The sequence below is a fragment of the Oncorhynchus kisutch genome, linkage group LG15 (genome assembly GCF_002021735.2).
Source record: "Oncorhynchus kisutch isolate 150728-3 linkage group LG15, Okis_V2, whole genome shotgun sequence".
NCBI lineage: Eukaryota > Metazoa > Chordata > Actinopteri > Salmoniformes > Salmonidae > Oncorhynchus > Oncorhynchus kisutch.
This window is the reverse complement of record NC_034188.2, coordinates 91,140,706-91,168,670: the sequence shown is the minus strand read 5'-3', so window position 1 is coordinate 91,168,670 and position 27,965 is coordinate 91,140,706. Positions and strand designations below refer to the sequence as shown.

General features: G+C 44.1%; 1 protein-coding gene across 4 annotated transcripts; it reads right to left on the bottom strand.

Annotated features, from left to right (window-relative positions):
* Positions 1–372: 372 nt before the first annotated feature.
* On the bottom strand, positions 373–27,965 carry c15h3orf52 (chromosome 15 C3orf52 homolog). 4 transcript variants are annotated; one of them, XM_031791296.1, is made up of 9 exons: positions 27,439–27,965; positions 20,949–21,026; positions 19,426–19,527; positions 17,313–17,406; positions 16,269–16,429; positions 6,211–6,281; positions 3,618–3,826; positions 1,652–1,719; positions 373–990 (listed from the first exon to the last, which is right to left on the bottom strand). In XM_031791296.1, exons 1-8 carry the CDS (start codon positions 27,523–27,525, stop codon positions 1,673–1,675), a joined length of 849 nt encoding a protein of 282 aa, XP_031647156.1. In that variant the 5' UTR covers positions 27,526–27,965; the 3' UTR covers positions 373–990; positions 1,652–1,672. The 4 variants fall into 4 exon arrangements, with proteins under 4 accessions (XP_031647156.1, XP_031647158.1, XP_031647157.1 ...); XM_031791298.1 differs by having other exon boundaries at positions 3,645–3,826; positions 27,439–27,784; XM_031791297.1 differs by lacking the exons at positions 20,949–21,026; positions 27,439–27,965 and adding an exon at positions 19,761–19,941.

Sequence of the window (27,965 nt, the reverse complement as noted above, 5' to 3'; positions counted from 1 at the left end):
AGTTACACATGGAGTAAAAACAAACATACAGTCAATAATGCAGTATAAACAAGTCTATATACAATGTGAGCAAATGAGGTGAGAAGGGAGGTAAAGGCAAAAAAAGGCCATGATGGCAAAGTAAATACAATATAGCAAGTAAAATACTGGAATGGTAGTTTTGCAATCAGTTTAGTTTTGCAATCATATCAGCTGATGTACGAAGGACTATATAAATACATTTGATTAGAGACAGTAGGGACATTAGAGACAGTAGTTGCTAACTAGGACAACCCCGTTGCTAACTAGGACAACCCCGTTGCTAACTAGGACAACCCCGTTGCTAACTAGGACAACCCCGTTGCTAACTAGGACAACCCCGTTGCTAACTAGGACAATAAAAAACAAAACATTTATTTCACAAAATTAGAAAATACAGTTTCCAATCAATTCATGTAAAATGTGAAAGAATATAGAGATTGAAGCAATGCCTCAAATTGGAATAGTTAGTCCTCTCAGACATGATATATATAAACTATGGAGTAGGTATCAGGAAGTCATATTACAACCGATAAAAACATCTTGGATAAAAACATCTTGGATAAAAACATCTTGGATAAAAACATCTTGGATAAAAACATCTGGCTTGGCCACAGACATTGTTAATCCACTTTGACACTTAACATGCAAAAAAAAAAGAATACACCGTCAGACAAACACTTAATGTCAACACCCCATTATCCTCATTCCAAAAGTACACTTAGGCCTTTCCATTCTCTTGGCTACTTGAGATAGATGGAATGATTGGAATATGCAGAAAAGTCTCATCGATGTCCATTTATCATACAGTCTGTCAGGTTGTACATGCCACTGACACAGCAGTAGTGATCCAGTTTCACAGGGTTTCATTGTGTGTGTCTGGGTTGGTCCATGGGTTCTGCGTGTCCGTCGGATATTCCACTCAATCAGATGGGTCTCTTGGATCTGCTCAAATCTCTTTGCTGGGAAACTCTTAAAATATAGAAACACATTTTTGTATTTACAACACTAGAACGTAAACATATTTCCCCTCTTTCTGGCTGTGGCCTCTTCCTCATGTCACTTCCTCATCCTCATGTCACTTCCTCATCCTCATGTCACTTCCTCATCCTCATGTCACTTCCTCATCCTCATGTCACTTCCTCATGTCACTTCCTCATGTCACTTCCTCATCCTCATGTCACTTCCTCATCCTCATGTCACTTCCTCATCCTCATGTCACTTCCTCATCCTCATGTCACTTCCTCATCCTCATGTCACTTCCTCATCCTCATGTCACTTCCTCATCCTCATGTCACTTCCTCATCCTCATGTCACTTCCTCATCCTCATGTCACTTCCTCATCCTCATGTCACTTCCTCATCCTCATTTATCTTCCTCATCTTCATGCCACTTCCTCATGTCACTTCCTCATCCTCATTTATCTTCATCTTCATGCCACTTCCTCATGTCACTTCCTCATACTCATGTCACTTCCTCATACTCATGTCACATTCTCATGCCACTTCCTCACCCTCATGCCACTTCCTCATCCTCGTGTGACTTCCTCTGAGATATGGCTTGATGCATCCTCATGACAGCAAAAACATCACAACACTACAGACAGTCAGACTGTTTCATGATAATGACATACCCCCAGAGTATTGCGTAGTCGTCACCAATACAGCACGCCACTTCTGCTCTCACTAGTCACTGAGCCAACTGCAAAGGACAAGGAATAAACAGATGGCGTTAAGAATAACATCACAGGGACATTTCAGAATTTAAATGCATTTGTTTATATTTACGCAACAGATAATATTGTTATATTGTGAGGGTATGTGCTCGCATGTGTGCATCTCTCACCCTGCATGTCCAGTGTGTGTGCATCTCTCACCCTGCATGTCCAGTGTGTGTGCATCTCTCACCCTGCATGTCCAGTGTGTGTGCATCTCTCACCCTGCATGTCCAGTGTGTGTGCATCTCTCACCCTGCATGTCCAGTGTGTGCATCTCTCACCCTGCATGTCCAGTGTGTGTGTGTGCATCTCTCACCCTGCATGTCCAGTGTGTGTGTGTGCATCTCTCACCCTGCATGTCCAGTGTGTGCATCTCTCACCCTGCATGTCCAGTGTGTGTGTGTGCATCTCTCACCCTGCATGTCCAGTGTATCTCACCCTGCATGTCCAGTGTGTGTGCATCTCTCACCCTGCATGTCCAGTGTGTGTGCATCTCTCACCCTGCATGTCCAGTGTGTGTGCATCTCTCACCCTGCATGTCCAGTGTGTGTGCATCTCTCACCCTGCATGTCCAGTGTGTGTGCATCTCTCACCCTGCATGTCCAGTGTGTGTGCATCTCTCACCCTGCATGTCCAGTGTGTGCATCTCACCCTGCATGTCCAGTGTGTGCATCTCACCCTGCATGTCCAGTGTGTGCATCTCACCCTGCATGTCCAGTGTGTGCATCTCACCCTGCATGTCCAGTGTGTGCATCTCACCCTGCATGTCCAGTGTGTGCATCTCACCCTGCATGTCCAGTGTGTGCATCTCACCCTGCATGTCCAGTGTGTGCATCTCACCCTGCATCTCCAGTGTGTGCATCTCACCCTGCATCTCCAGTGTGTGCATCTCACCCTGCATCTCCAGTGTGTGCATCTCACCCTGCATGTCCAGTGTGTGCATCTCACCCTGCATGTCCAGTGTGTGCATCTCACCCTGCATGTCCAGTGTGTGCATCTCACCCTGCATGTCCAGTGTGTGCATCTCACCCTGCATGTCCAGTGTGTGCATCTCACCCTGCATGTCCAGTGTGTGCATCTCACCCTGCATGTCCAGTGTGTGCATCTCACCCTGCATGTCCAGTGTGTGCATCTCACCCTGCATGTCCAGTGTGTGCATCTCACCCTGCATGTCCAGTGTGTGCATCTCACCCTGCATGTCCAGTGTGTGCGTCTCACCCTGCATGTCCAGTGTGTGCGTCTCACCCTGCATGTCCAGTGTGTGCGTCTCACCCTGCATGTCCAGTGTGTGCGTCTCACCCTGCATGTCCAGTGTGTGTGTGCGTCTCACCCTGCATGTCCAGTGTGTGTGTGCGTCTCACCCTGCATGTCCAGTGTGTGTGTGCGTCTCACCCTGCATGTCCAGTGTGTGTGTGCGTCTCACCCTGCATGTCCAGTGTGTGTGTGCGTCTCACCCTGCATGTCCAGTGTGTGTGTGCGTCTCACCCTGCATGTCCAGTGTGTGTGTGCGTCTCACCCTGCATGTCCAGTGTGTGTGTGCGTCTCACCCTGCATGTCCAGTGTGTGTGTGCGTCTCACCCTGCATGTCCAGTGTGTGTGTGCGTCTCACCCTGCATGTCCAGTGTGTGTGTGCGTCTCACCCTGCATGTCCAGTGTGTGTGTGTATCTCACCCTGCATGTCCAGTGTGTGCGTATCTCACCCTGCATGTCCAGTGTGTGTGTATCTCACCCTGCATGTCCAGTGTGTGTGTATCTCACCCTGCATGTCCAGTGTGTGTGTATCTCACCCTGCATGTCCAGTGTGTGTGTGTGTGTGTATCTCACCCTGCATGTCCAGTGTGTGTGTGTGTCTCACCCTGCATGTCCAGTGTGTGTATCTCACCCTGCATGTCCAGTGTGTGTATCTCACCCTGCATGTCCAGTGAAGCCGGGTGTATATACAGTGGGTGGTTGAGCTCAGGGTCTTGGTCATAGAGAGACTGTCTGAAGACATTATACACCATCTCTCTGCTCAGAGTGAACTGCTCCAACTCAGTGTTATTCAGGGGCATCAGGAACCTCAGCCGGTAGTCAGCTTGCACAGAGCCGTTTCTGAGAGGAAGATCAGACCAGACAGTCATACAGGGGTCTCAAATCAAACTGTGAAGGACCTCGGCGTTACTCTGGACCCTGATCTCTCTTTTGACGAACATATCAAGACTGTTTCAAGGACAGCTTTTTTCCATCTATGTAACATTGCAAAATAAATCTGACATTTTCTGTCCAAAGAATTATGCTGAAAAATTCATCTATTCTTTTGTCACTTCTAGGTTAGACTACTGCAATGATTTAGTCTCAATGCGCTACCCGGATAAATCATTAAATAAACTTCAGTTAGTGCTAAATACGGCTGCTAGAATCCTGACTAGAACCAACAAATGTGATCATATTACTCCAGTGCTAGCCTCTCTACACTGGCTTCCTGTTAAGGCAAGGGCTGATTTCAAGGTTCTACTGCTAACCTACAAAGCATTACATGGGCTTGCTCCTACCGATCTCTCTGATTTGGTCCTGCCGTACTGTCACGTTCTGACCTTTTAGTTCCTTTGTTTTGTATTTATTTAGTATGGTCAGGGCGTGAGTTGGGGTGGGCAGTATGTTTTTCTATGATTTGGGTATTTCTATGTTTCGGCCTAGTATGGTTCTCAATCAGAGGCAGGTGTCATTAGTTGTCTCTGATTGAGAATCATACTTAGGTAGCCTGGGTTGCACTGTTTGTTTGTGGGTGATTGTCTATGTTGATGGCTTGGTGTCATCACAGTTCTCATTTAGCTTCACGGTCGTTATTTCTATTGTTTTGTGTGTTTTCTTTATTAAATTTCATCATGAACACAAACCACGCCGCATTTTGGTCCTTCTCGCCTCTCCTCTTCAGATGAAGAGGAGGACGCCTGTGACACGTACATACCTACACGTACGCTACGGTCACAAGATGCAGGCCTCCTAATTGTACCTAGTATTTCTAAGCAAACAGCTGGAGGCAGGGCTTTCTCCTATAGAGCACCATTTTTATGGAACGGTCTGCCTACCCATGTCAGAGACGCAAACTCGGTCTCAACCTTTAAGTCTTTACTGAAGACTCATCTCTTCAGTGGGTCATATGATTGAGTGTAGTCTGGCCCAGGAGTGGGAAGGTGAACGGACAGGATCTGGAGCAACGAACCGCCCTTGCTGTCTCTGCCTGGTCGGTTCCCCTCTCTCCACTGGGATTCTCTGCCTCTAACCCTATTACAGGGGCTGAGTCACAGGCATACTGGTGCTCTTCCATACCGTCCCTAGGAGGGGTGCGTCACTTGAGTGGGTTGAGTCACTGACGTGATCTTCCTGTCTGGGTTGACGCCCCCCCCCCCCCTTGGGTTGTGCCGTGGGGGAGATCTTTGTGGGCTATACTCGGCTTTGTCTCAGGATGGTAAGTTGGTGATTGAAGAGATCTCTCTAGTGGTTTGGGGGCTGTGCTTTGGCAAAGTGGGTGGGGTTATGCCTGTTTGTCCCTGTCCGGGGGTATCATTGGATGGGGTCACAGTGTCTCCTGGCCCCTCCTGTCTCAGCCTCCAGTATTTATGCTGCAGTAGTTTATGTGTCGGGGGGCTAGGGTCAGTCTGTTATATCTGGAGTACTTCTCCTGTCTTATCTGGTGTCCTGTATGAATTTCAGTAGGCTCTCTAATTCTTTCTCTCTGTCTCTCGGGGGACCTGAGCCCTAGGACCATGCCTCAGGACTACCTGGCATGATGACTCCTTGCTGTCCCCAGTCCACCTGGCCGTGCTGCTGCTCCAGTTTCAACTGTTCTGCCTGCGGCTATGGAACCCTGACCTGTTCACCGGACGTGCTACCTGTCCCAGACCTGCTGTTTTCAACTCTCTAGAGACAGCAGGAGCGGTAGAGATACTCTGAATGATCGGCTATGAAAAGCCAACTGACATTTACTCCTGAGGTGCTGACTTGCTGCACCCTCGACAACTACTGTGATTATTATTATTATTATTTCACCCTGCTGGTCATTTATGAACATTTGAAGATCTTGGCCAGAAGATCTTGGCACAGCCAGAAGAGGACTGGCCACCCCTCATAGCCTGGTTCCTCTCTAGGTTTCTTCCTAGGTTCTGGCTTTTCTAGGGAGTTTTTCCTAGCCACAGTGCTTCTACACCTGCATTGCCTGCTGTTTGGGGTTTTAGGCTGGGTTTCTGTACAGCACTTTGAGATATATAAATACATTTGATTTGAATCATCATGTCCTCGCTAGGACCAAGAGTTTTCCCAGAAGACTCGACCAAGAAAAACAGGTTTTACTGTAATTATATATGATTGCAATGAACCATGGGAAATAAATATAATATTTCCATCTGGTTCTCATTAAATGCAGAGTATAGTGGAAAGTACTGCACCGTACTGGAAATAGAAATAGCCTTTCAATGAACATTGATTTACTATGTTACCTGAAGTCAGAGATTTCAACACTGGAGAAGTAGCGACCCAGGGCCGGAGATGAACTGTAGAGGTCAGACAACTGAGTAGAGAGAGAGAGAGAGAGAGAGAGGAGAGAGAGAGAGAGAGAGAGAGAAGTGAAGTGGTTAGAGAGAAAGAGAGAGAGGGACGGTGGGGGGAAGAGAGATGAAGTGGAGAGAGAGAGAGAGAGAGAAAGAAAGAGTAAGAATGAGAGTGTGAATGTCTTTTCTTGGAACTCAGCTACCTCTCACTACCATGGAAGTTCCCTTCTTCCAGTTCAACCCTCTTTCAGATTCCTTCCACATTCTAACTTAAACTGATAACACCACAATACGCTAGGCAAGTGTGACAGAACAATAAATAAACAGCAACAGATGGTGGCACTTGAATTATTATGTTTTGCATGATTAGTACTGTTTAACAAAAAAAAGTAGTAATATTTTGAGAATAAACTCAAAATTAAATTTTTTGAATAAAGTCGCAGTTATACTTAGATTAATGTAGGAGATTTGGTTATTAAGTGCGTGACTCCCTGGCAACACCGTTGAAATGCCTGAGTTGAATGACCTGTGGAAACCTTGCTCTTTAAGAAAACAATAATATATAATATTATAACTATTAGGACCTGGAGAAGGTTGTGAAGCTTATTATTTTCAGAAGGAGGAACCACGGTTAAATACAAAGGTAGAGATGGGCAGGGTGTGTGGGCAGTAAAAAGTAGGGGCAACAACAAACAGCCATCAACCTAGTGATCTAATAACCTTGTTCACTCCATGTATTCACACATTTTATTACTTAACCCTGATTTTACTAGGCAAGTTAGTTAAGAACCAATTCTTATTTCCAATGAAGGCCTACTGTGTTAACTGCCTTGTTCAGGGGCAGAACGACAGGTACCTTGTCAGCTTGGGGATTCGATCCACCAACCTTTTGGTTACTGGCCCTCTAACCACTAGGCTACCTGTCTCCTCTAACCACTAGGCTACCTGCCTCCTCTAACCACGAAGCTACCTGCCTCCTCTAACCACTAGGCTACCTGCCTCCTCTAACCACTAGGCTACCTGCCTCCTCTAACCACTAGGCTACCTGCCTCCTCTAACCACTAGGCTACCTGCCTCCTCTAACCACTAGGCTACCTGCCTCCTCTAACCACTAGGCTACCTGCCTCCTCTAACCACTAGGCTACCTGCCTCCTCTAACCACTAGGCTACCTGCCTCCTCTAACCACGAAGCTACCTGCCTCCTCTAACCACGAAGCTACCTGCCTCCTCTAACCACTAGGCTACCTGTCTCCTCTAACCACTAGGCTACCTGCCTCCTCTAACCACTAGGCTACCTGCCTCCTCTAACCACTAGGCTACCTGTCTCCTCTAACCACTAGGCTACCTGTCTCCTCTAACCACTAGGCTACCTGTCTCCTCTAACCACTAGGCTACCTGCCTCCTCTAACCACTAGGCTACCTGTCTCCTCTAACCACTAGGCTACCTGCCTCCTCTAACCACTAGGCTACCTGTCTCCTCTAACCACTAGGCTACCTGCCTCCTCTAACCACTAGGCTAGGCTACCTGTCTCCTCTAACCACTAGGCTACCTGTCTCCTCTAACCACTAGGCTACCTGCCTCCTCTAACCACTAGGCTACCTGTCTCCTCTAACCACTAGGCTACCTGCCTCCTCTAACCACTAGGCCACCTGCCTCCTCTAACCACTAGGCTACCTGCCTCCTCTAACCACTAGGCTAGGCTACCTGCCTCCTCTAACCACTAGGCTACCTGCCTCCTCTAACCACTAGGCTACCTGCCTCCTCTAACCACTAGGCTACCTGCCTCCTCTAACCACTAGGCTACCTGCCTCCTCTAACCACTAGGCTACCTGCCTCCTCTAACCACTAGGCTACCTGCCTCCTCTAACCACTAGGCTACCTGCCTCCTCTAACCACTAGGCTACCTGCCTCCTCTAACCACTAGGCTGCCTGCCTCCTCTAACCACTAGGCTGCCTGCCTCCTCTAACCACTAGGCTGCCTGCCTCCTCTAACCACTAGGCTGCCTGCCTCCTCTAACCACTAGGCTGCCTGCCTCCTCTAACCACTAGGCTAGGCTGCCTGCCTCCTCTAACCACTAGGCTAGGCTACCTGTCTCCTCTAACCACTAGGCTACCTGCCTCCTCTAACCACTAGGCTACCTGCCTCCTCTAACCACTAGGCTACCTGCCTCCTCTAACCACTAGGCTAGGCTACCTGCCTCCTCTAACCACTAGGCTAGGCTACCTGCCTCCTCTAACCACTAGGCTAGGCTACCTGTCTCCTCTAACCACTAGGCTAGGCTGCCTGTCTCCTCTAACCACTAGGCTACCTGTCTCCTCTAACCACTAGGCTACCTGCCTCCTCTAACCACTAGGCTACCTGCCTCCTCTAACCACTAGGCTACCTGCCTCCTCTAACCACTAGGCTACCTGCCTCCTCTAACCACTAGGCTACCTGCCTCCTCTAACCACTAGGCTACCTGCCTCCTCTAACCACTAGGCTACCTGCCTCCTCTAACCACTAGGCTACCTGCCTCCTCTAACCACTAGGCTACCTGCCTCCTCTAACCACTAGGCTACCTGCCTCCTCTAACCACTAGGCTACCTGCCTCCTCTAACCACTAGGCTACCTGCCTCCTCTAACCACTAGGCTACCTGCCTCCTCTAACCACTAGGCTGCCTGCCTCCTCTAACCACTAGGCTGCCTGCCTCCTCTAACCACTAGGCTGCCTGCCTCCTCTAACCACTAGGCTGCCTGCCTCCTCTAACCACTAGGCTGCCTGCCTCCTCTAACCACTAGGCTGCCTGCCTCCTCTAACCACTAGGCTGCCTGCCTCCTCTAACCACTAGGCTGCCTGCCTCCTCTAACCACTAGGCTGCCTGCCTCCTCTAACCACTAGGCTGCCTGCCTCCTCTAACCACTAGGCTGCCTGCCTCCTCTAACCACTAGGCTGCCTGCCTCCTCTAACCACTAGGCTACCTGCCTCCTCTAACCACTAGGCTACCTGCCTCCTCTAACCACTAGGCTACTTGCCTCCTCTAACCACTAGGCTGCCTGCCTCCTCTAACCACTAGGCTGCCTGCTCCTCTAACCACTAGGCTGCCTGCCTCCTCTAACCACTAGGCTGCCTGCCTCCTCTAACCACTAGGCTGCCTGCCTCCTCTAACCACTAGGCTGCCTGCCTCCTCTAACCACTAGGCTGCCTGCCTCCTCTAACCACTAGGCTGCCTGCCTCCTCTAACCACTAGGCTGCCTGCCTCCTCTAACCACTAGGCTGCCTGCCTCCTCTAACCACTAGGCTGCCTGCCTCCTCTAACCACTAGGCTGCCTGCCTCCTCTAACCACTAGGCTGCCTGCCTCCTCTAACCACTAGGCTGCCTGCCTCCTCTAACCACTAGGCTGCCTGCCTCCTCTAACCACTAGGCTGCCTGCCTCCTCTAACCACTAGGCTGCCTGCCTCCTCTAACCACTAGGCTGCCTGCCTCCTCTAACCACTAGGCTGCCTGCCTCCTCTAACCACTAGGCTGCCTGCCTCCTCTAACCACTAGGCTGCCTGCCTCCTCTAACCACTAGGCTGCCTGCCTCCTCTAACCACTAGGCTGCCTGTCTCCTCTAACCACTAGGCTGCCTGTCTCCTCTAACCACTAGGCTGCCTGCCTCCTCTAACCACTAGGCTGCCTGCCTCCTCTAACTAACTACTAGGCTAGGCTACCTGCCTCCTCTAACCACTAGGCCACGTACACCATGTTTCCCCGTGGCAATTTCAGACTATAGGCATAAACTCTTCTAACCGGCCGGTGCATTATGAACACAAACAAAACACTTTATTGGCTTTGTCACTGACTGAAGAGAACTGGGGCTGAGTCCCTGTCTGTCACTGACTGAAGAGAACTGGGGCTGAATCCCTGTCTGTCACTGACTGAAGAGAACTGGGGCTGAGTCCCTGTCTGTCACTGACTGAAGAGAACTGGGGCTGAGACCCTGTCTGTCACTGACTGAAGAGAACTGTGGTGAGTCCCTGTATTTGAATATTGGCAGCTATTAATAACAACCTTATCCAGGGTGCTTACCTAACAGTAGTATTTCCCCCTATTGGCAACTATCCTAACGGCTACAGGCTAGTAGTCTACGTGAAACAAGCGTCAGTATAGAGACAAAGTGGAGTAAGTTTTGCCTAATGTTAGCTAGCTAGCTAACATTGAAACTGGTTGGTTAGCTACCAGCAGATTCATGAAGCGTAGTAACATTATGAGTTGGGATCATGTTTAATTGTTTGCTAGCTAGCTACATGTCTAAACAAAAGACTCCACTCTGCCAAGTGACCATTTCACTGTACCGTTTACACCTTCTGTATCCTGTGCATGTGACAAATAAACATTTATTTTATTTGATATAGTGTGTTTTTTACCAGACGGTAATGTGAAGAACAAAATGACCTGCATCAAAGTCAGATTAGGATATAGCATTAGGGCCAACGAGACAGTGTCCAAGTTCTAAAATGATCCGGTAGAATTTATATATATGTATATATAATAACAAAAACAAATTAGCTAAAGTGAAGATATTGTAAGCTATATGATATGGTCATTATTTGAACTGGCTAGCCAGCTAACTTAACATTAGCCTGACAGTTAACTTAACATTAGCTAGCCAGCTAACTTAACATTAGCTAGCTAGCTAACAAGCTAGAAATGATCCATAATTTGTTTAAAAAGTTGCTTTTAGTTGCCTGGTCTGCTAGATTGACCTAAATGAATAATGAATTATAATGAATAAATAAATAACATTTACTGAATTCATTTTAAAACTGAGTATACACCAGTTATGCTACTTTGGACCACCAGGCTGCTGATGTCATGCAGCCTATCAGTTTTTATGTTTATACTTTTCATAAAGACAATGACGAGTTTGATGTCTAATGACAGAATGTTCTGTGACAACTGTCTACAGATATAGTATAAACCATCCTTTAATTTTGAAATCTCTGATTTTAGTACCCAGCAGCATACTCACTCTGTTTAGCACATGGCCTCACATGTGAGGAGAAAGAGATTGGATGGGCTCAGGCTTAAGAGGGTGTGAACGATGCTGAATGGGTGTAGACAAAGAAGAGCTCTCCAGTAGGTGTACTTTACCAAAACATTCAAAGGCCTTTTTCTCCAAAGTAGGGTTACAGGTTTATCAACTTTCAAAGCAGAATTACTTTCCCATTGTTCCTCAACTGTAGTGTGTGATATACAAAGGGTGGGTCTAATTCTGAAAGCTGATTGGTTAAAACTGCATTCCAGCTGGTGTCTATTCCACAAGTTACCACCGGCTAAATCTATGATGTTAAAATGCCTATTTACTCTGTTCCATTTGACTGCTGCAATCCACTGTCTCATCAGCCCAGCCAGGCAATTTATAAACTTGATCTCCACTATAAAAAGCATCTAGACATTATCTCACATTTCTTTTAGACTTACATTTAGTTTTCAACAGCAGAGATTTGTTTAAACCTTGCTGTCTGTCTCTCTGACATTTGCAACATTGTTTCAATATTCAAATTCGATCTTCAGCTGTCCCATAGTAATGAACGTGTCGGTTGTCGGGACGAGACAGCCAGGCAGTGTTACTCAGCCAGTCAAAATCATGAATCAGCATAATTTTTATGGATAAACTGGAAAAAGGAAAAAAAACGAAATGAAAATCAGCTAGTTTGCAGTGTTTCCAGCTTCAGTTTGAAGTGGTTCGAAGTATCCAAATAAATGTCACGAGAATACATATTAAATAAATGCTGCTACTTTGTTGTTATTCTGTTCGACGTGACTGTAAATTAGCCGTAGTTGGCCAGCTAGCAAACAAGGGATAAGAACGTTGCCAGCCAGTATGGAACATTTAAAACAACATTTAAAGCGACTGGGTCGCGTCCATATACTGGCTTCTCGGGCATTATCACTTTTAAATGTACAGTAGGTCTAGAATCAATTATAGTCCTGTTAGTTAGCTCTGAATCAATTATAGTCCCGTCCAACGGCTGCGGGAGGACTGAACAATGAAGCTGGGGTTTTACACAAGTTTCCGCGGGAGGAACGGCAACTCAAGGACCACTCCTGCATTTCCAATACCAGCTAATCCGTTTGAATAATTAGTCCTCTAGATATATGAATATTAGATAAATGATGATAGACTATATAGGCAGGATATATATAACATGTATTGGTTGTTAGCCTAGCATCATATCTCCTTTCACTATCGATCTATCGGTCAAAGGATGGGAGGATACATCGGTTAACCCAAAACAGGGGCATTGTCTCCATTCTAGGCTATTTGTCTCTAACTGAGACTAGCACTGGTTCACGTTACAGAGTCTAGTGGCTAGACCTGTTTGCTGTTAGGTTCTAATAATGGAACTTAAAATGACTAACAGCAAACAGGTCTAGCCACTAGACTCTGTAACGTGAACCAGTGCTAGTCTCAGTTAGAGACAAATAGCCTAGAATGGAGACAGGGGTTTGGCTCAAGCCCTGTCTAAGATAGGTTCTAATAATGGAACTTAAAATGACTATCTTAGACAGGGCTTGAGCCAAACCCCTGTCTCCATTCTAGGCTATTTGTCTCTAACTGAGACTAGCACTGGTTCACGTTATAGAGTCTAGACCGGATAATAGACTAGTCTAAACAGGCTAGACCTGTTTGCTGTTAGTCATTTTAAATTCCATTAAGTCGTCCGTCCGTCCCGCCCCCCCCCCCCCCACCCACTCCGTGTCTATGCAAGGTCCATGACCAGGGGCAGCCCTCGCAATCCTTCTCCATGCCAATCCGTGACCTACATTCACAAGATAATAAGTCTCCCCAGGGGGCAATGTTGACACTGATACTAGGGACTGGTACTGTTCCCTTATTTTGGCCCCATAGTGTGGGCCCTGGGGTGGCTAGTAGGTGGATGATAATACACACTCACTCGCGCCACTGCAGTCCCTCTTTGTTCTGTCTCTCTCTTTTTTTGCTCCCTCTCTCTAGTTCTCTCTCTCAAGTTCTCTCTCTCTCTCACTCATTCATGTTCTATCCCTAGTTCTATCTCTCCCTAGTTCTCTCTAGTTCTCTCTCTAGTTCTCTCTAGTTCTCTCTTTCTCTAGGTCTCTCTCTAGGTCTCTCTCTCTAGTTCTCTCTCTCTCTAGTTCTCTCGTTCTCGTTCTCTCTATAATTCTCTCTCCCCTCAATCCCGTGACCTACATTCACAAGATAATAAGCATAGACCTATGAGTCTACTTCATTGGAGGTGTAGCATACACTACCGGTCCAAAGTTTTAGAACACCTACTCATTCAAGGGTTTTTCTTAATTTTTTACTACTTTCTACATTGTAGAATAATAATGAAGACATCAAAACTATGAAATAACACATATGGAATCATGTAGTAACCAAAAAAGTGTACTAACCAAAAATAGCCACCCTTTGCATTGATGACAGCTTTGCACACTCTTAGCATTCTCTCAACCAGCTTCACCTGGAATGGTTTTCCAACAGTCTTGAAGGACTTCTGACATATGTGGGACCACTTGCTGGCTGCTTTTCCTTCACTCTGCGGTCTGACTCATCCCAAACCATCTCAATTGGGTTGAGGTCGGGTGATTATGGAGGCCAGGTCATCTGATGCAGCACTCCATCACTCTCCTTCTTGGTCAAATAGCCCTTATACAGCCTGGAGGTGTGGTGTGTCATTGTCCTGTTGAAAAACAGGACCACTAAAACATATAGCCTCAAAATGATGAAGACGCTATGAAGAAAATTACCGTTTAAATGATATCATACGTAGTTTTCAACTCAATTATATCAGAGACGTGAAATAGGAGAAGTGTGAAGTATATAAGCCCAAACCAGATGGGATGGCGTATCGCTGCAGAATGCTGTTGTAGCCATGCTGGTTAAGTGTGCCTTGAATTCTAAATAAATCAAAGACAGTGTCACCAGCAAAGCACCCCCACACCATAACACCTCCTCCTCCATGCTTCACGGTGGGAACCACACATGCAGAGATCATCTTTTTGGACTCCAAAACGAAGGACAAATTTCCACCGCTCTACTTGTGTTTCTTGGCCCAAGCAAGTCTCTGAAGGACACCTCCTATTGGTTGTCCTTCAGTAGTGGTTTCTTTGCAGCAATTCGACCATGAAGGTCTGATTCACGTAGTCTCCTCTGAACAGTTGATGTTGAGATGTGTCGGTTACTTGAACTCTGTGAAGCATTTATTTGGGCTGAAATTTCTGATGCTGGTAACTCAAATGAAATGATCCTCTGCAGCAGAGGTAACTCTGGGTCTTCCTTTCCTGTGGAGGTCCTCGTGAGACCCAGTTTCGTCATTGCGCTTGATGGTTTTTGCGACTGCACTTGAAGAAACTTTCAAAGTTCTTGAAATGTTCCGTATTGACTGACCTTCATGTCTTAAAGTAATGATGGACTGTCGTTTCTCTTTGCTTATTTCAGCTATTCTTGCCGTAATATGGACTTGGTATTTTACCAAATAGGCATATCTTCTGTATACCCCACACCTTGTCACAACACAACTGATTGGCTCAAACACATTAAGGAGGAAAGAAAATTCCACACATTAACTAAAGCGTTAGTTCTAGTAGCTATGTTGACCATGACGTGACAACAATGTAGGCTGTGTGTAGCGGTTATGATATGAAGGTTTTGCTTAGAACGTTTTTTTTTTTTTTTTTTTGCCTGGTCGCTAAATGTGTTGTGCACTGAAGTCCACAAGTGAAGGGAAAAGGTGAGAGAGCGAAGTAGATGCGTGAAGGAATGATATATATACAACGAGATGTTTTGTGTGTGGCTGCTATGAAAGCGAACTGTGTTTGCATGTGATCGGGGGGGGTGATTATTCTATGGGAAAAACTAGTCTAAAAACGGAAGCAAACGGGGATGATACCTAGTTGAATGTATTCAACTGAAATGTGTCTTTCACATACCTCATCCGACTCGGTGTGGTTCCTCATTCTGAAAAGAATCTGTGGCGTAACCCTCTTTCAGGTCCTACTTTTAGTAATATGGTTATTATGTGCTAAGAGAGCAAGGATTTCCTTGCTACTAAATCCAATTCTAAAGTATAGTTTCACCAGGTCATCTAACTCAGGCATTTCAACAGTGGCGTGCAACAGCAACAGGGAACCAGGGAGATGTTGAAATAGGCTGTAACTGTGACTTGATTTAAAACATTTTGACACTTTATTCTCAAAATTGTAAAAAATAAATAATAAACCAAGTACCACCACGTTAGCCTTTTCCCCTCTTCATTAGGCCCTAATCCTCTTCCGTAGAATTGGGGCGGCAGGGTAGCCTAGTGGTTAGAGTGTAGAGGAGGCAGGTAGCCTAGTGGTTAGAGTGTAGAGGCGGCAGGGTAGCCTAGTGGTTAGAGTGTAGAGGCGGCAGGTAGCCTAGTGGTTAGAGTGTAGAAGAGGCTGGTAGCCTAGTGGTTAGAGCGTAGAGGCGGCAGGGTAGCCTAGTGGTTAGAGCGTAGAGGCGGCAGGGTAGCCTAGTGGTTAGAGCGTAGAGGAGGCAGGTAGCCTAGTGGTTAGAGTGTAGAGGAGGCAGGTAGCCTAGTGGTTAGAGTGTAGAGGCGGCAGGGTAGCCTAGTGGTTAGAGTGTAGAGGTGGCAGGGTAGCCTAGTGGTTAGAGTGTAGAGGTGGCAGGGTAGCCTAGTGGTTAGAGCGTTGGACTAGGAAGGTTGCAAGTTCAAACCCCCGAGCTGACAAGGTACAAATCTGTCGTTCTGCCCCTGAACAGGCAGGTAACCCACTGTTCCTAGGCCGTCATTGAAAATAAGAATTTGTTCTTAACTGACTTGCCTCGTTAAATAAAGGTAAAAAATTTAAATTTAAAAATTTAAAATAAAAAATTCACAGCCAGATGATATGTTGTAGTAACTCACTTGATATTAAACAAACATGCTTCAAACATGCATTCCTGAAGTGTTGAAGGTCATAAATAGATTTACAGTGAGATTTCGAAACATTCCTGAAAGTCATAAATGCGAGGTACCTTCTCTTGTAGTTGGCTGGACAGGGCCTTACTCTGATTGGACGCTGGGGATAGCAGATCTGGTATGAATATCTGATTGGTCAGTCTGAAGCTTCCGTTGAAACATCGCGGCAGCTCAAACAACGCTGGATCGTACTTCTCGTCTTTGTCATCATGGATCCCTGTTCAACCAGAGAGAAGAAGAGCCAGACAGTGTCATGAATCACTGTTCAACCAGACAGTGTCAGAACCAGACAGATAACACACAATCTACAACTGCTATTTTTAGTCACATGCATTATATATGAAGCAAGTTTAAGGCACATGTCCATACAGTGACCTAATCTATTTTATTGTCTCCGATTCTATTTTTGTCTATTCCATTCTGCTCTATTCCACTCTATTCCACTCTGCTCTATTCCACTCTGCTCTATTCCACTCTATTCAACTCTGCTCTATTTCACTCTATTCCACTCTGCTCTATTCTACTCTATTCCATTCCACTTTGCTCTATTCAACTCTGCTCTATTCCACTCTATTCAACTCTGCTCTATTCCACTCTATTCAACTCTGCTCTATTCCACTCTGCTCTATTCCACTCTGCTCTATTCAACTCTGCTCTATTCCACTCTGCTCTATTCCACTCTGCTCTATTCCACTCTGCTCTATTCCACTCTATTCCACTCTGCTCTATTCCACTCTGCTCTATTCCACTCTATTCCACTCTATTCCACTCTGCTCTATTCAACTCTATTCCACTCTGCTCTATTCCACTCTATTCCACTCTGCTCTATTCAACTCTATTCCACTCTGCTCTATTCCACTCTGCTCTATTCCACTCTGCTCTATTCCACTCTATTCCACTCTGCTCTATTCCACTCTGCTCTATTCCACTCTGCTCTATTCCATTCTGCTCTATTCCACTCTGCTCTATTCCACTCTATTCCATTCTGCTCTATTCCACTCTATTCCAATCTGCTCTATTCCACTCTATTGTGGTAAAGACACGGATGAACTATGGTAAGGACAACCAGAGCATTAACAATAGAAGCGGAAACGCTGTACCTAAACACACAGCGAAGGAGACTCCAATCACCAGCAGGATGAGGAAGATGAGGAAGATGAGGATCATCCACCGTCTTCTGTGCACCATGCAGGTCTACAAACAACACAATACACTTTACACTACACACAGCACACCATTTTACATTTTGGTCATTTAGCAGACTCTCTTATCCAGAACAATTTAGTCGACAAACAGAACAACACTACTCAATCTACAGACAAACAGATAGCAACAGACAATAGTCAACAACACAATTCTGTCCATTAGAATGCAATTAAATTCAACTGATTGCAATGGAGAGTACAGGACTTACAGGCCTACTGTACATTGATTTGAATGAATGAGTGGTTTGTTTATCGTAGCCCCATGATGAATTTGCATGTAAAGTCTGAAGTCAAATACCAAAACTGCTCTCACAGAGCCAGACCGTTCTGCAGGCGTTGTGAGATCTGGTAACGGTGCTACCCAACTATTACCTGACACCTAACTCACCTGTTACCTAACTATTACCTGATACCTAACTCACCTGTTACCTGTTACCTAACTATTACCTGACACCTAACTCACCTGTTACCTAACTATTACCTGATACCTAACTCACCTGTTACCTGTTACCTAACTATTACCTGATACCTAACTCACCTGTTACCTAACTGTTACCTTCTACCTAAATGTTACCTTCTACCTAACTGTTACCTTCTACCTAAATGTTACCTTCTACCTAACTGTTACCTTCTACCTAAATGTTACCTAACTGTTACCTTCTACCTAAATGTTACCTTCTACCTAACTGTTACCTTCTACCTAAATGTTACCTAACTGTTACCTGTTACCTAACTGTTACCTGTTACCTAACTGTTACCTAAATGTTACCTGTTACCTAAATGTTACCTGTTACCTAACTGTTACCTGTTACCTAACTGTTACCTGTTACCTAACTGTTACCTGTTACCTAACTGTTACCTGTTACCTAAATGTTACCTGTTACCTAACTGTTACCTGTTACCTAAATGTTACCTAACTTTTACCTGTTACCTAACTGTTACCTAACTGTTACCTGTTACCTAACTGTTACCTGTTACCTAACTGTTATCCTCTACTTGACTGTTACCTGTTATCTAACTGTCACATTTGACCTAACTGCTAGCTGTTACCTTAACTGTTATCTGATACCTGATTGTTTCCTGATAGGCATCAGTTAACTATTAAGTAACGGTTAGCTAACTGTCACCTTCTACCTAACTGTTACCTTCAACCTAACTGTTACCTTCAACCTAACTGTTACCTTCAACCTAACTGTTACCTTCTACCTAACTGTTACCTGCTACCTAAATGTTACCTGGTACCTAACTACTATCTCACTGTTACCTGTTACCTGTTACCTAAATGTTACCTGTTACCTAACTACTGTCTTGCCTGTTACCTGTTACCTAACTACTGTCTCACCTGTTACCTAACTGTTACTTGCTACCTAAATGTTACCTGGTACCGAACTACTTTCTCACTGTTATCTAACTGTTACCTGTTACCTACCTGTTACCTAACTGTTACCTGTTACCTAACAACTGTCTCACTGTTACCTGTTACCTAAATGTTACCTGTTACCTAACTACTATCTCACTGTTACCTGTTACCTAAATGTTACCTGTTACCTAACTACTATCTCACTGCTACCTGTTACCTAACTGTTACCTAACTGTTACCTGTTACCTAAATGTTACCTGCTACCTAAATGTTACCTGCTACCTAAATGTTACCTGCTACCTAAATGTTACCTGCTACCTAAATGTTACCTGCTGTTAACTTGTTCCTAACTGTGTTAAAGACAGGATGGAAGCCAACCACAGTCTGGTGAAGAACAGATAGGACAACGCAATGCTGAGGATTCTGTGACTAGAATTGAATGTGGTGAATGTATTTCACCACTTCCTTAGCACTGCAAAGAAGTGGCTTGGTGATGTGAACATCTCTCAGAGTTACACCATCTGCATGGTCACCCACCAACAACAACAATGAGATGTTAAAATTTATCGATTTGAATCAAAGATCCTGGATTCAATCATGACCAAGAGGTTGTTGAGAGAGACATGAAAAACTGTGACACTTTAGTACCATTTCTTTGTTGGCGATGCTGTTCTGTACGTTGAGAGAGATCGACTCTTGGTTGACTTCTAGTCCATCAACCCAATGCTGCCCGCCATTATCGACAGGAACCTGAGAACACACACCACACACGTCAGTTTCCTCCACAACACTAAACAATGATGTGGAGACAGGGTTATTGTCTTACCCTGAATGTTTTATCGTGATATCATGATGTTGTAGCAAGCCAACCCAGCCTAACGCTGAATGAGAATACCTGACCTGCTCCTTGTTCAACTTTGAAACCTAGTTCCTTCACATTGACACTTCAGATATTATAATGTGTATCACTACTAATCACTCACCTTCATCAGAGTGGTCTGTCTGTCTCTGTCTGTCTGTCTGCCATGCACACTGAAAACATTCATTTTCACTTTCTGTTTCTCATCAAAGTCAGATGTTCCTTTAGTCATGTGCCACTTCCCTGACACCACACCCCCTTGGCTGTTTACATACTGCACCATCACTGCTACAATGACACCATACCCCCTTGGCTGTTTACATACTGCTTCATCACAATGACACCACACCCCCTTGGCTGTTTACATACTGCTCCGTCACAATGACACCACACCCCCTTGGCTGTTTACATACTGCTCCGTCACAATGACACCACACCCCCTTGGCTGTTTACATACTGCTCCGTCACAATGACACCATACCCCCTTGGCTGTTTACATACTGCTCCGTCACAATGACACCACACCCCCTTGGCTGTTTACATACTGCTCCGTCACAATGACACCATACCCCCTTGGCTGTTTACATACTGCACCGTCACTGCTACAATGACACCACACCCCCTTGGCTGTTTACATACTGCACCGTCACAATGACACCACACCCCCTTGGCTGTTTACATACTGCACCGTCACAATGACACCACACCCCCTTGGCTGTTTACATACTGCACCATCACTGCTACAATGACACCACACCCCCATGGCTGTTTACATACTGCTCCGTCACAATGACACCACACCCCCTTGGCTGTTTACATACTGCACCGTCACAATGACACCACACCCCCTTGGCTGTTTACATACTGCACCGTCACAATGACACCACACCCCCTTGGCTGTTTACATACTGCACCATCACTGCTACAATGACACCACACCCCCATGGCTGTTTACATACTGCTCCGTCACAATGACACCACACCCCCTTGGCTGTTTACATACTGCTCCGTCACAATGACACCATACCCCCTTGGCTGTTTACATACTGCACCGTCACTGCTACAATGACACCACACCCCTTTGGCTGTTCACATACTGCACCGTCACAATGACACCATACCCCCTTGGCTGTTTACATACTGCACCATCACTGCTACAATGACACTTATGACAGTGAGGATGTGGTTACAGTTAGACAGTAGTCCTTCCAACAGTAGGCTAGACATATTCTTCCCTGTGCTGTATACAAAAAGGCCACTGTGTTGCTGAGGGAGAAAGTACTTCAGACACCAAATGGCAGTGATGACCCACCTGTTCAGGAGAAAGCAGGGGGTTTCCTTCCTCTGCTGCGTCGTTGGTGGTCAGCATAGGTCTATTACCTGAAGTCATCTGCAATATGGAATATGGAATTATACAAACATTCTAATGGACATTCTAATGTTCTAATGGACATTCTAATGGACAGTCTAATGTTCTAATGGACATTCTAATGTTCTAATGGACATTCTCATGGACATTCTAATGGACATTCTAATATTCTAATGGACATTCTAATGGACATTCTAATGGACATTCTAATATTCTAATGGACATTCTAATGTTCTAATGGACATTCTCATGGACATTCTAATGGACATTCTAATATTCTAATGGACATTCTAATGGACATTCTAATGTTCTAATGGACATTCTTATGTTCTAATGGACATTCTAATGGACATTCTTATGTTCTAATGGACATTCTAATGGACATTCTTATGTTCTAATGGACATTCTAATGGACATTCTAATGTTCTAATGGACATTCTTATGTTCTAATGGACATTCTTATGTTCTAATGAATATTCTAATGGACATTCTCATGGACATTCTAATATTCTAATGGACATTCTAATGTTCTAATGGACATTCTAATATTCTAATGGACATTCTAATGTTCTAATGGACATTCTCATGGACATTCTAATGGACATTCTAATATTCTAATGGACATTCTAATGTTCTAATGGACATTCTCATGGACATTCTAATGTTCTAATGGACATTCTTATGTTCTAATGGACATTCTAATGAATATTCTAATGGACATTCTCATGGACATTCTAATATTCTAATGGACATTCTAATGGACATTCTAATGGACATTCTAATGGACATTCTAATGTTCTAATGGACATTCTAATGGACATTCTAATATTCTAATGGACATTCTAATGGACATTCTAATGTTCTAATGGACATTCTAAAGGACATTCTAATGGAATACTTGTTCAATCAGTATTCTATTAGCTGTTCTGCCTAAATAAAAAGGTACTTATGAGCTGAATGTCTTTGAAAAGGATATGTGAGAGGATGTTTACAGAAGCCACGTTTTTATTACACTCCCTGAATGATATGCAGAAGCCAAATCAAATGTTTGTCCACCTGGCTGCATGTTCCAACTGAAACACATGTACGTTTCTGCAAGAATGTCCTCTGGTCATGGACAAATGTATGACTCTGGATTGCAAGACACGTGAATGTTGCCAAAACAATGTCTAGCACTTCTGTGGCAACAATCAATGACATTATGAAACTATGGAGCAATCAATGTGAGCAGAAAGAAACAACCTTGGGTTGTTACTGGGCAAAATACAGTGATTATGTAGTGGGAGTTCAGATGCCTTGCCTGTCCTGACATGGCATCCTCTCTCTTAATGCTGCGAACCAGACAAGTCCTTGTTCAACGGTATAGAGGCTCTCAAGTTACATCTCATTCACGGCAGGCTGGTTGTTTTCACCGATCAGGAACCACTGGGTAAAACTATACATCAATACAATACACATAACTATTAATCTGATCATGTTTATCCTTCAATAAATCCTTGGGTGATAGAAAGTTTCAACAAAACAGAGACCAGGCTGTGTTGTTTTGAGTCAGTTAATTTGATGAAGATGATAACTCTGAACTCATGCCTTGTCAATCAATGTTAACCGTATGAGTCCCGAGACCCCAGCCCCCCCCCCCCCAAAAAAAATCTGCTTTTCATTTATCTGACTTTCATTTATCTGCATTTGCAGCCCTTATATTTAGCTCCACTATGAATATGTTTGTACCATTGTCCTTTTAGGACAAGCAGGGCCTCATGTAGAACAGAACACAAAACTATTAAAAATAAAGACCCGCCTGTTAAAAACCTGTTAAAAATGTTGCTACCAATGGATTCAGAAAACAATAGACGAATTCAAGCCTGTAGCTCCAACACTGTTTAGAAGGGGTTTATGAGTCCAAATCGTGCCGGCATCGCGGTGAGTCTGATTGGGTTCATGTTTGACCACGCACGTCATGGTGGTGTCCCCAGAGTAGTGGGTTTTCAGCTACCGTTCTTACGGTCTTTCCACCCACAACCAGGGCAGGAGACGAATCCGAACACAGCCTTTACAGGGAGGCGGCAAGGGCTGATAGCATGCAGAATGAGTTGATATCTTTCTGAAAGATCATATACACTTTTACACTAGACTGGGAGACATCAGGAACTATAATCTCATTCAGACTAGGAGACATCAGGAACTATAATCTCATTCAGACTGGGAGAAATCAGTAACTATAATCTATTTTAGACTGGGAGACATCAGTAACTATAATCTCATTCAGACTGGGAGACATCAGGAACTATAATCTCATTCAGACTAGGAGACATCAGGAACTATAATATCATTCAGACTAGGAGACATCAGAAACTATAATCTCATTCAGACTAGGAGACATCAGGAACTATAATCTCATTTAGACTAGGATACATCAGTAACTACAATCTATTTTAGACTAGGAGACATCGTTAACTACAATCTATTTTAGACTAGGTGACATCGTTAACTACAATCTATTTTAGACTAGGAGACATCGTTAACTACAATCTATTTTAGACTAGGAGACATCGTTAACTACAATCTATTTTAGACTAGGAGACATCGTTAACTAAAATCTATTTTAGACTAGGAGACATCGTTAACTATAATGTCTCATTCTTACCTCTTATCTACATACCTGTGGAAGATGAGTTAAAACATATCTTTCAAAGGTAAATGAATCATTGATAAACCTCATCATAAGGCCTATATGGCTGCATCAGAAACCATTCGTGAACAAATACAATCTCCTATAACGGAGTGACAAATAGACGTATCATTAGGGACCCAATGCAACAAGTCAACAATGTAGACTAACAGTATTGCTGTTTCATAATATGACAGATTGGACTCCAAATGTTTCTAAGAGGTGTTGTTTAATTGTTCTTATCTCTAATTACACTAATTTAGCAGGAGATATTTAAGGAAGGTCAGACAGTCACTCAGGACTACAAGGTGTTTGTAAACACTCTAAATCCCTCATTTGGAAATGTTTGGAAAGTAAATGTTCCCTAATTTCACAAAATGCGGTAATGAAATGTGACATTTTAGTTTTTTATATATATATATATTTTAAACTTAGAACTATATAGGACATTAACCAATCCTATGATCGATACGTGGCAGGTAACAGGATTCTCAGGTTCAAAATGTTCACCCAATATCTCCCGACCTCGGCATTGCAGCAGGTCTTATTTAGGCCCCATGTTCAGCGTCTTTGGAGAAGGGTGTAATGGCCGTTTCTTGATGTGAAATGACATGCATTGATGCTATTGGTCCGTGGCCGTTTCTTAATGTGAAATGACATGCATTGATGCTATTTGATCCGTGGCCGTTTCATGATGTGAAATGACATACATTGATGCTATTGGTCCGTGGCCGTTTCATGATGTGAAATGACATGCATTGATGCTCGCTATTGGTCCGTGGCCGTTTCTTAATGTGAAATGACATGCATTGATGCTATTTGGTCCGTGGCCGTTTCATGATGTGAAATGACATGCATTGATGCTCGCTATTGGTCCGTGGCCGTTTCTTAATGTGAAATGACATGCATTGATGCTATTGGTCCGTGGCCGTTTCTTAATGTGAAATGACATGCATTGATGCTATTGGTCCGTGGCCGTTTCTTGATGTGAAATGACATGCATTGATGCTATTGGTCCGTGGCCGTTTCTTGATGTGAAATGACATGCATTGATGCTATTGGTCCGTGGCCGTTTCTTGATGTGAAATGACATGCATTAATGCTATTGGTCCGTGGCCGTTTCTTGATGTGAAATGACATGCATTGATGCTATTGGTCCGTGGCCTAACCCTCTCCCTTTTCCTAACCTTAACCTCTTTTCTCCTAACCTGCCATGCTAATTCACCTAACCTGCCATGCTAATTCACCTAACCTGCCATGCTAATTCACCTAACCTGCCATGCTAATTCGCCTAACCTGCCATGCTAATTCACCTAACCTGCCACTTTAATCATCCTAACCTGCTATGCAATCAAATCATCTGTGTCGAGAAACTATTAGTCACATAACACTGATGGTTTGTTAACGTAGCAGGTTAGGAGAACTAACGTAGCAGGTTAGGAGAACTAACGTAGCAGGTTAGGAGAACTAACGTAGCAGGTTAGGAGAATTAACGTAGCAGGTTAGGAGAACTAATGTAGCAGGTTAGGAGAACTAACGTAGCAGGTTAAGAGAATTAACGTAGCAGGTTAGGAGAATTAAAATGGCAGGTTAGGAGAACTAATGTAGCAGGTTAGGAGAACTAATGTAGCAGGTTAGGATAATTAAAATGGCAGGTTAGGAGAATTAAAATGGCAGGTTAGGAGAATTAACGTAGCAGGTTAGGAGAACTAATGTAGCAGGTTAGGAGAACTAACGTGGCAAGTTAGGAGAACTAATATAGCAGGTTAGGAGAACTAATGTAGCAGGTTAGGAGAATTAAAATAGCAGGTTATGAGAATTAAAAGGGCAGGTTAGGAGAATTAAAATGGCAGGTTAGGAGAATTAACGTAGCAGGTTAGGATAACTAACGTGGCAAGTTAGGAGAACTAACGTAGCAGGTTAGGAGAACTTATGTAGCAGGTTAGGAGAATTAAAATGGCAGGTTAGGAGAATTAAAATGGCAGGTTAGGAGAACTAACGTAGCAGGTTAGGAGAACTAACGTAGCAGGTTAGGAGAATTAAAATGGCAGTTTAGGAGAATTAAAATGGCAGGTTAGGAGAACTAACGTAGCAGGTTAGGAGAATTAACGTAGCAGGTTAGGAGAATTAACGTAGCAGGTTAGGAGAATTAACGTAGCAGGTTAGGAGAATTAACGTAGCAGGTTAGGATAATTAACGTAGCAGGTTAGGAGAATTAACGTAGCAGGTTAGGAGAACTAACGTAGCAGGTTAGGAGAACTAACGTAGCAGGTTAGGAGAACTAACGTAGCAGGTTAGGAGAATTAACGTAGCAGGTTAGGAGAACTAATGTAGCAGGTTAGGAGAACTAACGTAGCAGGTTAAGAGAATTAACGTAGCAGGTTAGGAGAATTAACGTAGCAGGTTAGGAGAATTAAAATGGCAGGTTAGGAGAACTAATGTAGCAGGTTAGGAGAACTAATGTAGCAGGTTAGGAGAATTAAAATGGCAGGTTAGGAGAATTAAAATGGCAGGTTAGGAGAATTAACGTAGCAGGTTAGGAGAACTAATGTAGCAGGTTAGGAGAACTAACGTGGCAAGTTAGGAGAACTAATATAGCAGGTTAGGAGAACTAATGTAGCAGGTTAGGAGAATTAAAATAGCAGGTTATGAGAATTAAAAGGGCAGGTTAGGAGAATTAAAATGGCAGGTTAGGAGAATTAACGTAGCAGGTTAGGATAACTAACGTGGCAAGTTAGGAGAACTAACGTAGCAGGTTAGGAGAACTTATGTAGCAGGTTAGGAGAATTAAAATGGCAGGTTAGGAGAATTAAAATGGCAGGTTAGGAGAACTAACGTAGCAGGTTAGGAGAACTAACGTAGCAGGTTAGGAGAATTAAAATGGCAGTTTAGGAGAATTAAAATGGCAGGTTAGGAGAACTAACGTAGCAGGTTAGGAGAATTAACGTAGCAGGTTAGGAGAATTAACGTAGCAGGTTAGGAGAATTAACGTAGCAGGTTAGGAGAATTAACGTAGCAGGTTAGGAGAACTAACGTAGCAGGTTAGGAGAACTAACGTAGCAGGTTAGGAGAACTAACGTAGCAGGTTAGGAGAATTAACGTAGCAGGTTAGGAGAATTAACGTAGCAGGTTAGGAGAACTAACGTAGCAGGTTAGGAGAACTAACGTAGCAGGTTAGGAGAATTAACGTAGCAGGTTAGGAGAATTAACGTAGCAGGTTAGGAGAATTAACGTGGCAGGTTAGGAGAACTAATGTAGCAGGTTAGGAGAATTAACGTAGCAGAAATGGAGAATTAACGTGGCAGGTTAGGAGAACTAACGTAGCAGGTTAGGAGAATTAACGTAGCAGGTTAGGAGACTGAGGTTAAGGTTAAGAAAAGGGTTAGGTTTAGCAACAATGCTACTGTTGTCAACAACTGTTATCCCAGATGCGACAACTAGATAGAGCTGTAATTGTAGTCACAATGGTACAAACCACCGTAACATAAAACCTGAACTGACCAACCAACGGCAGGTATCAATGAACTGAACAATGGCATGCACTAATGGGCGTTTCCTGACATCAAGGAACGCCCAATTCAAGAAACGCGCCGAATGTCGGTCTGCAATACACCATATTGGACTTTTGTGCATTTGAAAAGCTGCGTTGTGTTCTCAAGGTTGACGTAGCCTACAACTGAACCGAAACTTGTCGACTTTCAATTACAGCCTACCCTTTTCTTTCTATTTATGAATATGGCATTAATCGATTCGATTTAAACTCACCTGTTTCTTAGAGGTATTTTCAGCATGGTGATTGTTGTTGTCAAGGCTTACAGGGCATTGAACCGGCTGTAACTCGATGCTGTCCATGTTTCTCAAGTTATTACAATACTCGGGAATAATTTCCACAAACCCGGAACTATGAGACGTTTTTACCCTTGATCAGTCTCAAGACATTAGGCTATATTCAATAACGAACATTTAATCAATACTGACGTACATGATAAGTTATGAAAATATTGTTGTAGTCTAATCAGCGTTGTGATACAACTTCCATTGAAACTATTCCTTTCTTCCCTGCCCAGCTGGGTTGTCCCAGGTGACTTTTCCTTGTCAAGTTTCGATGGAGACGGAAGAAGGCGTTGTCTTTACTCAGAGCGAGAAAGAATAAAAGAAAAGAGAGTTCCCAAATGTGTCAAATAGACCAGCGGAAGCAGCTTTCCCTGTCAATAATGTCTGTTCCCATACAACATTTAGATTTCATTCCATAGGCATTTTCCAGGACTTTTGACGCTTGTTGAGTAGGCTAG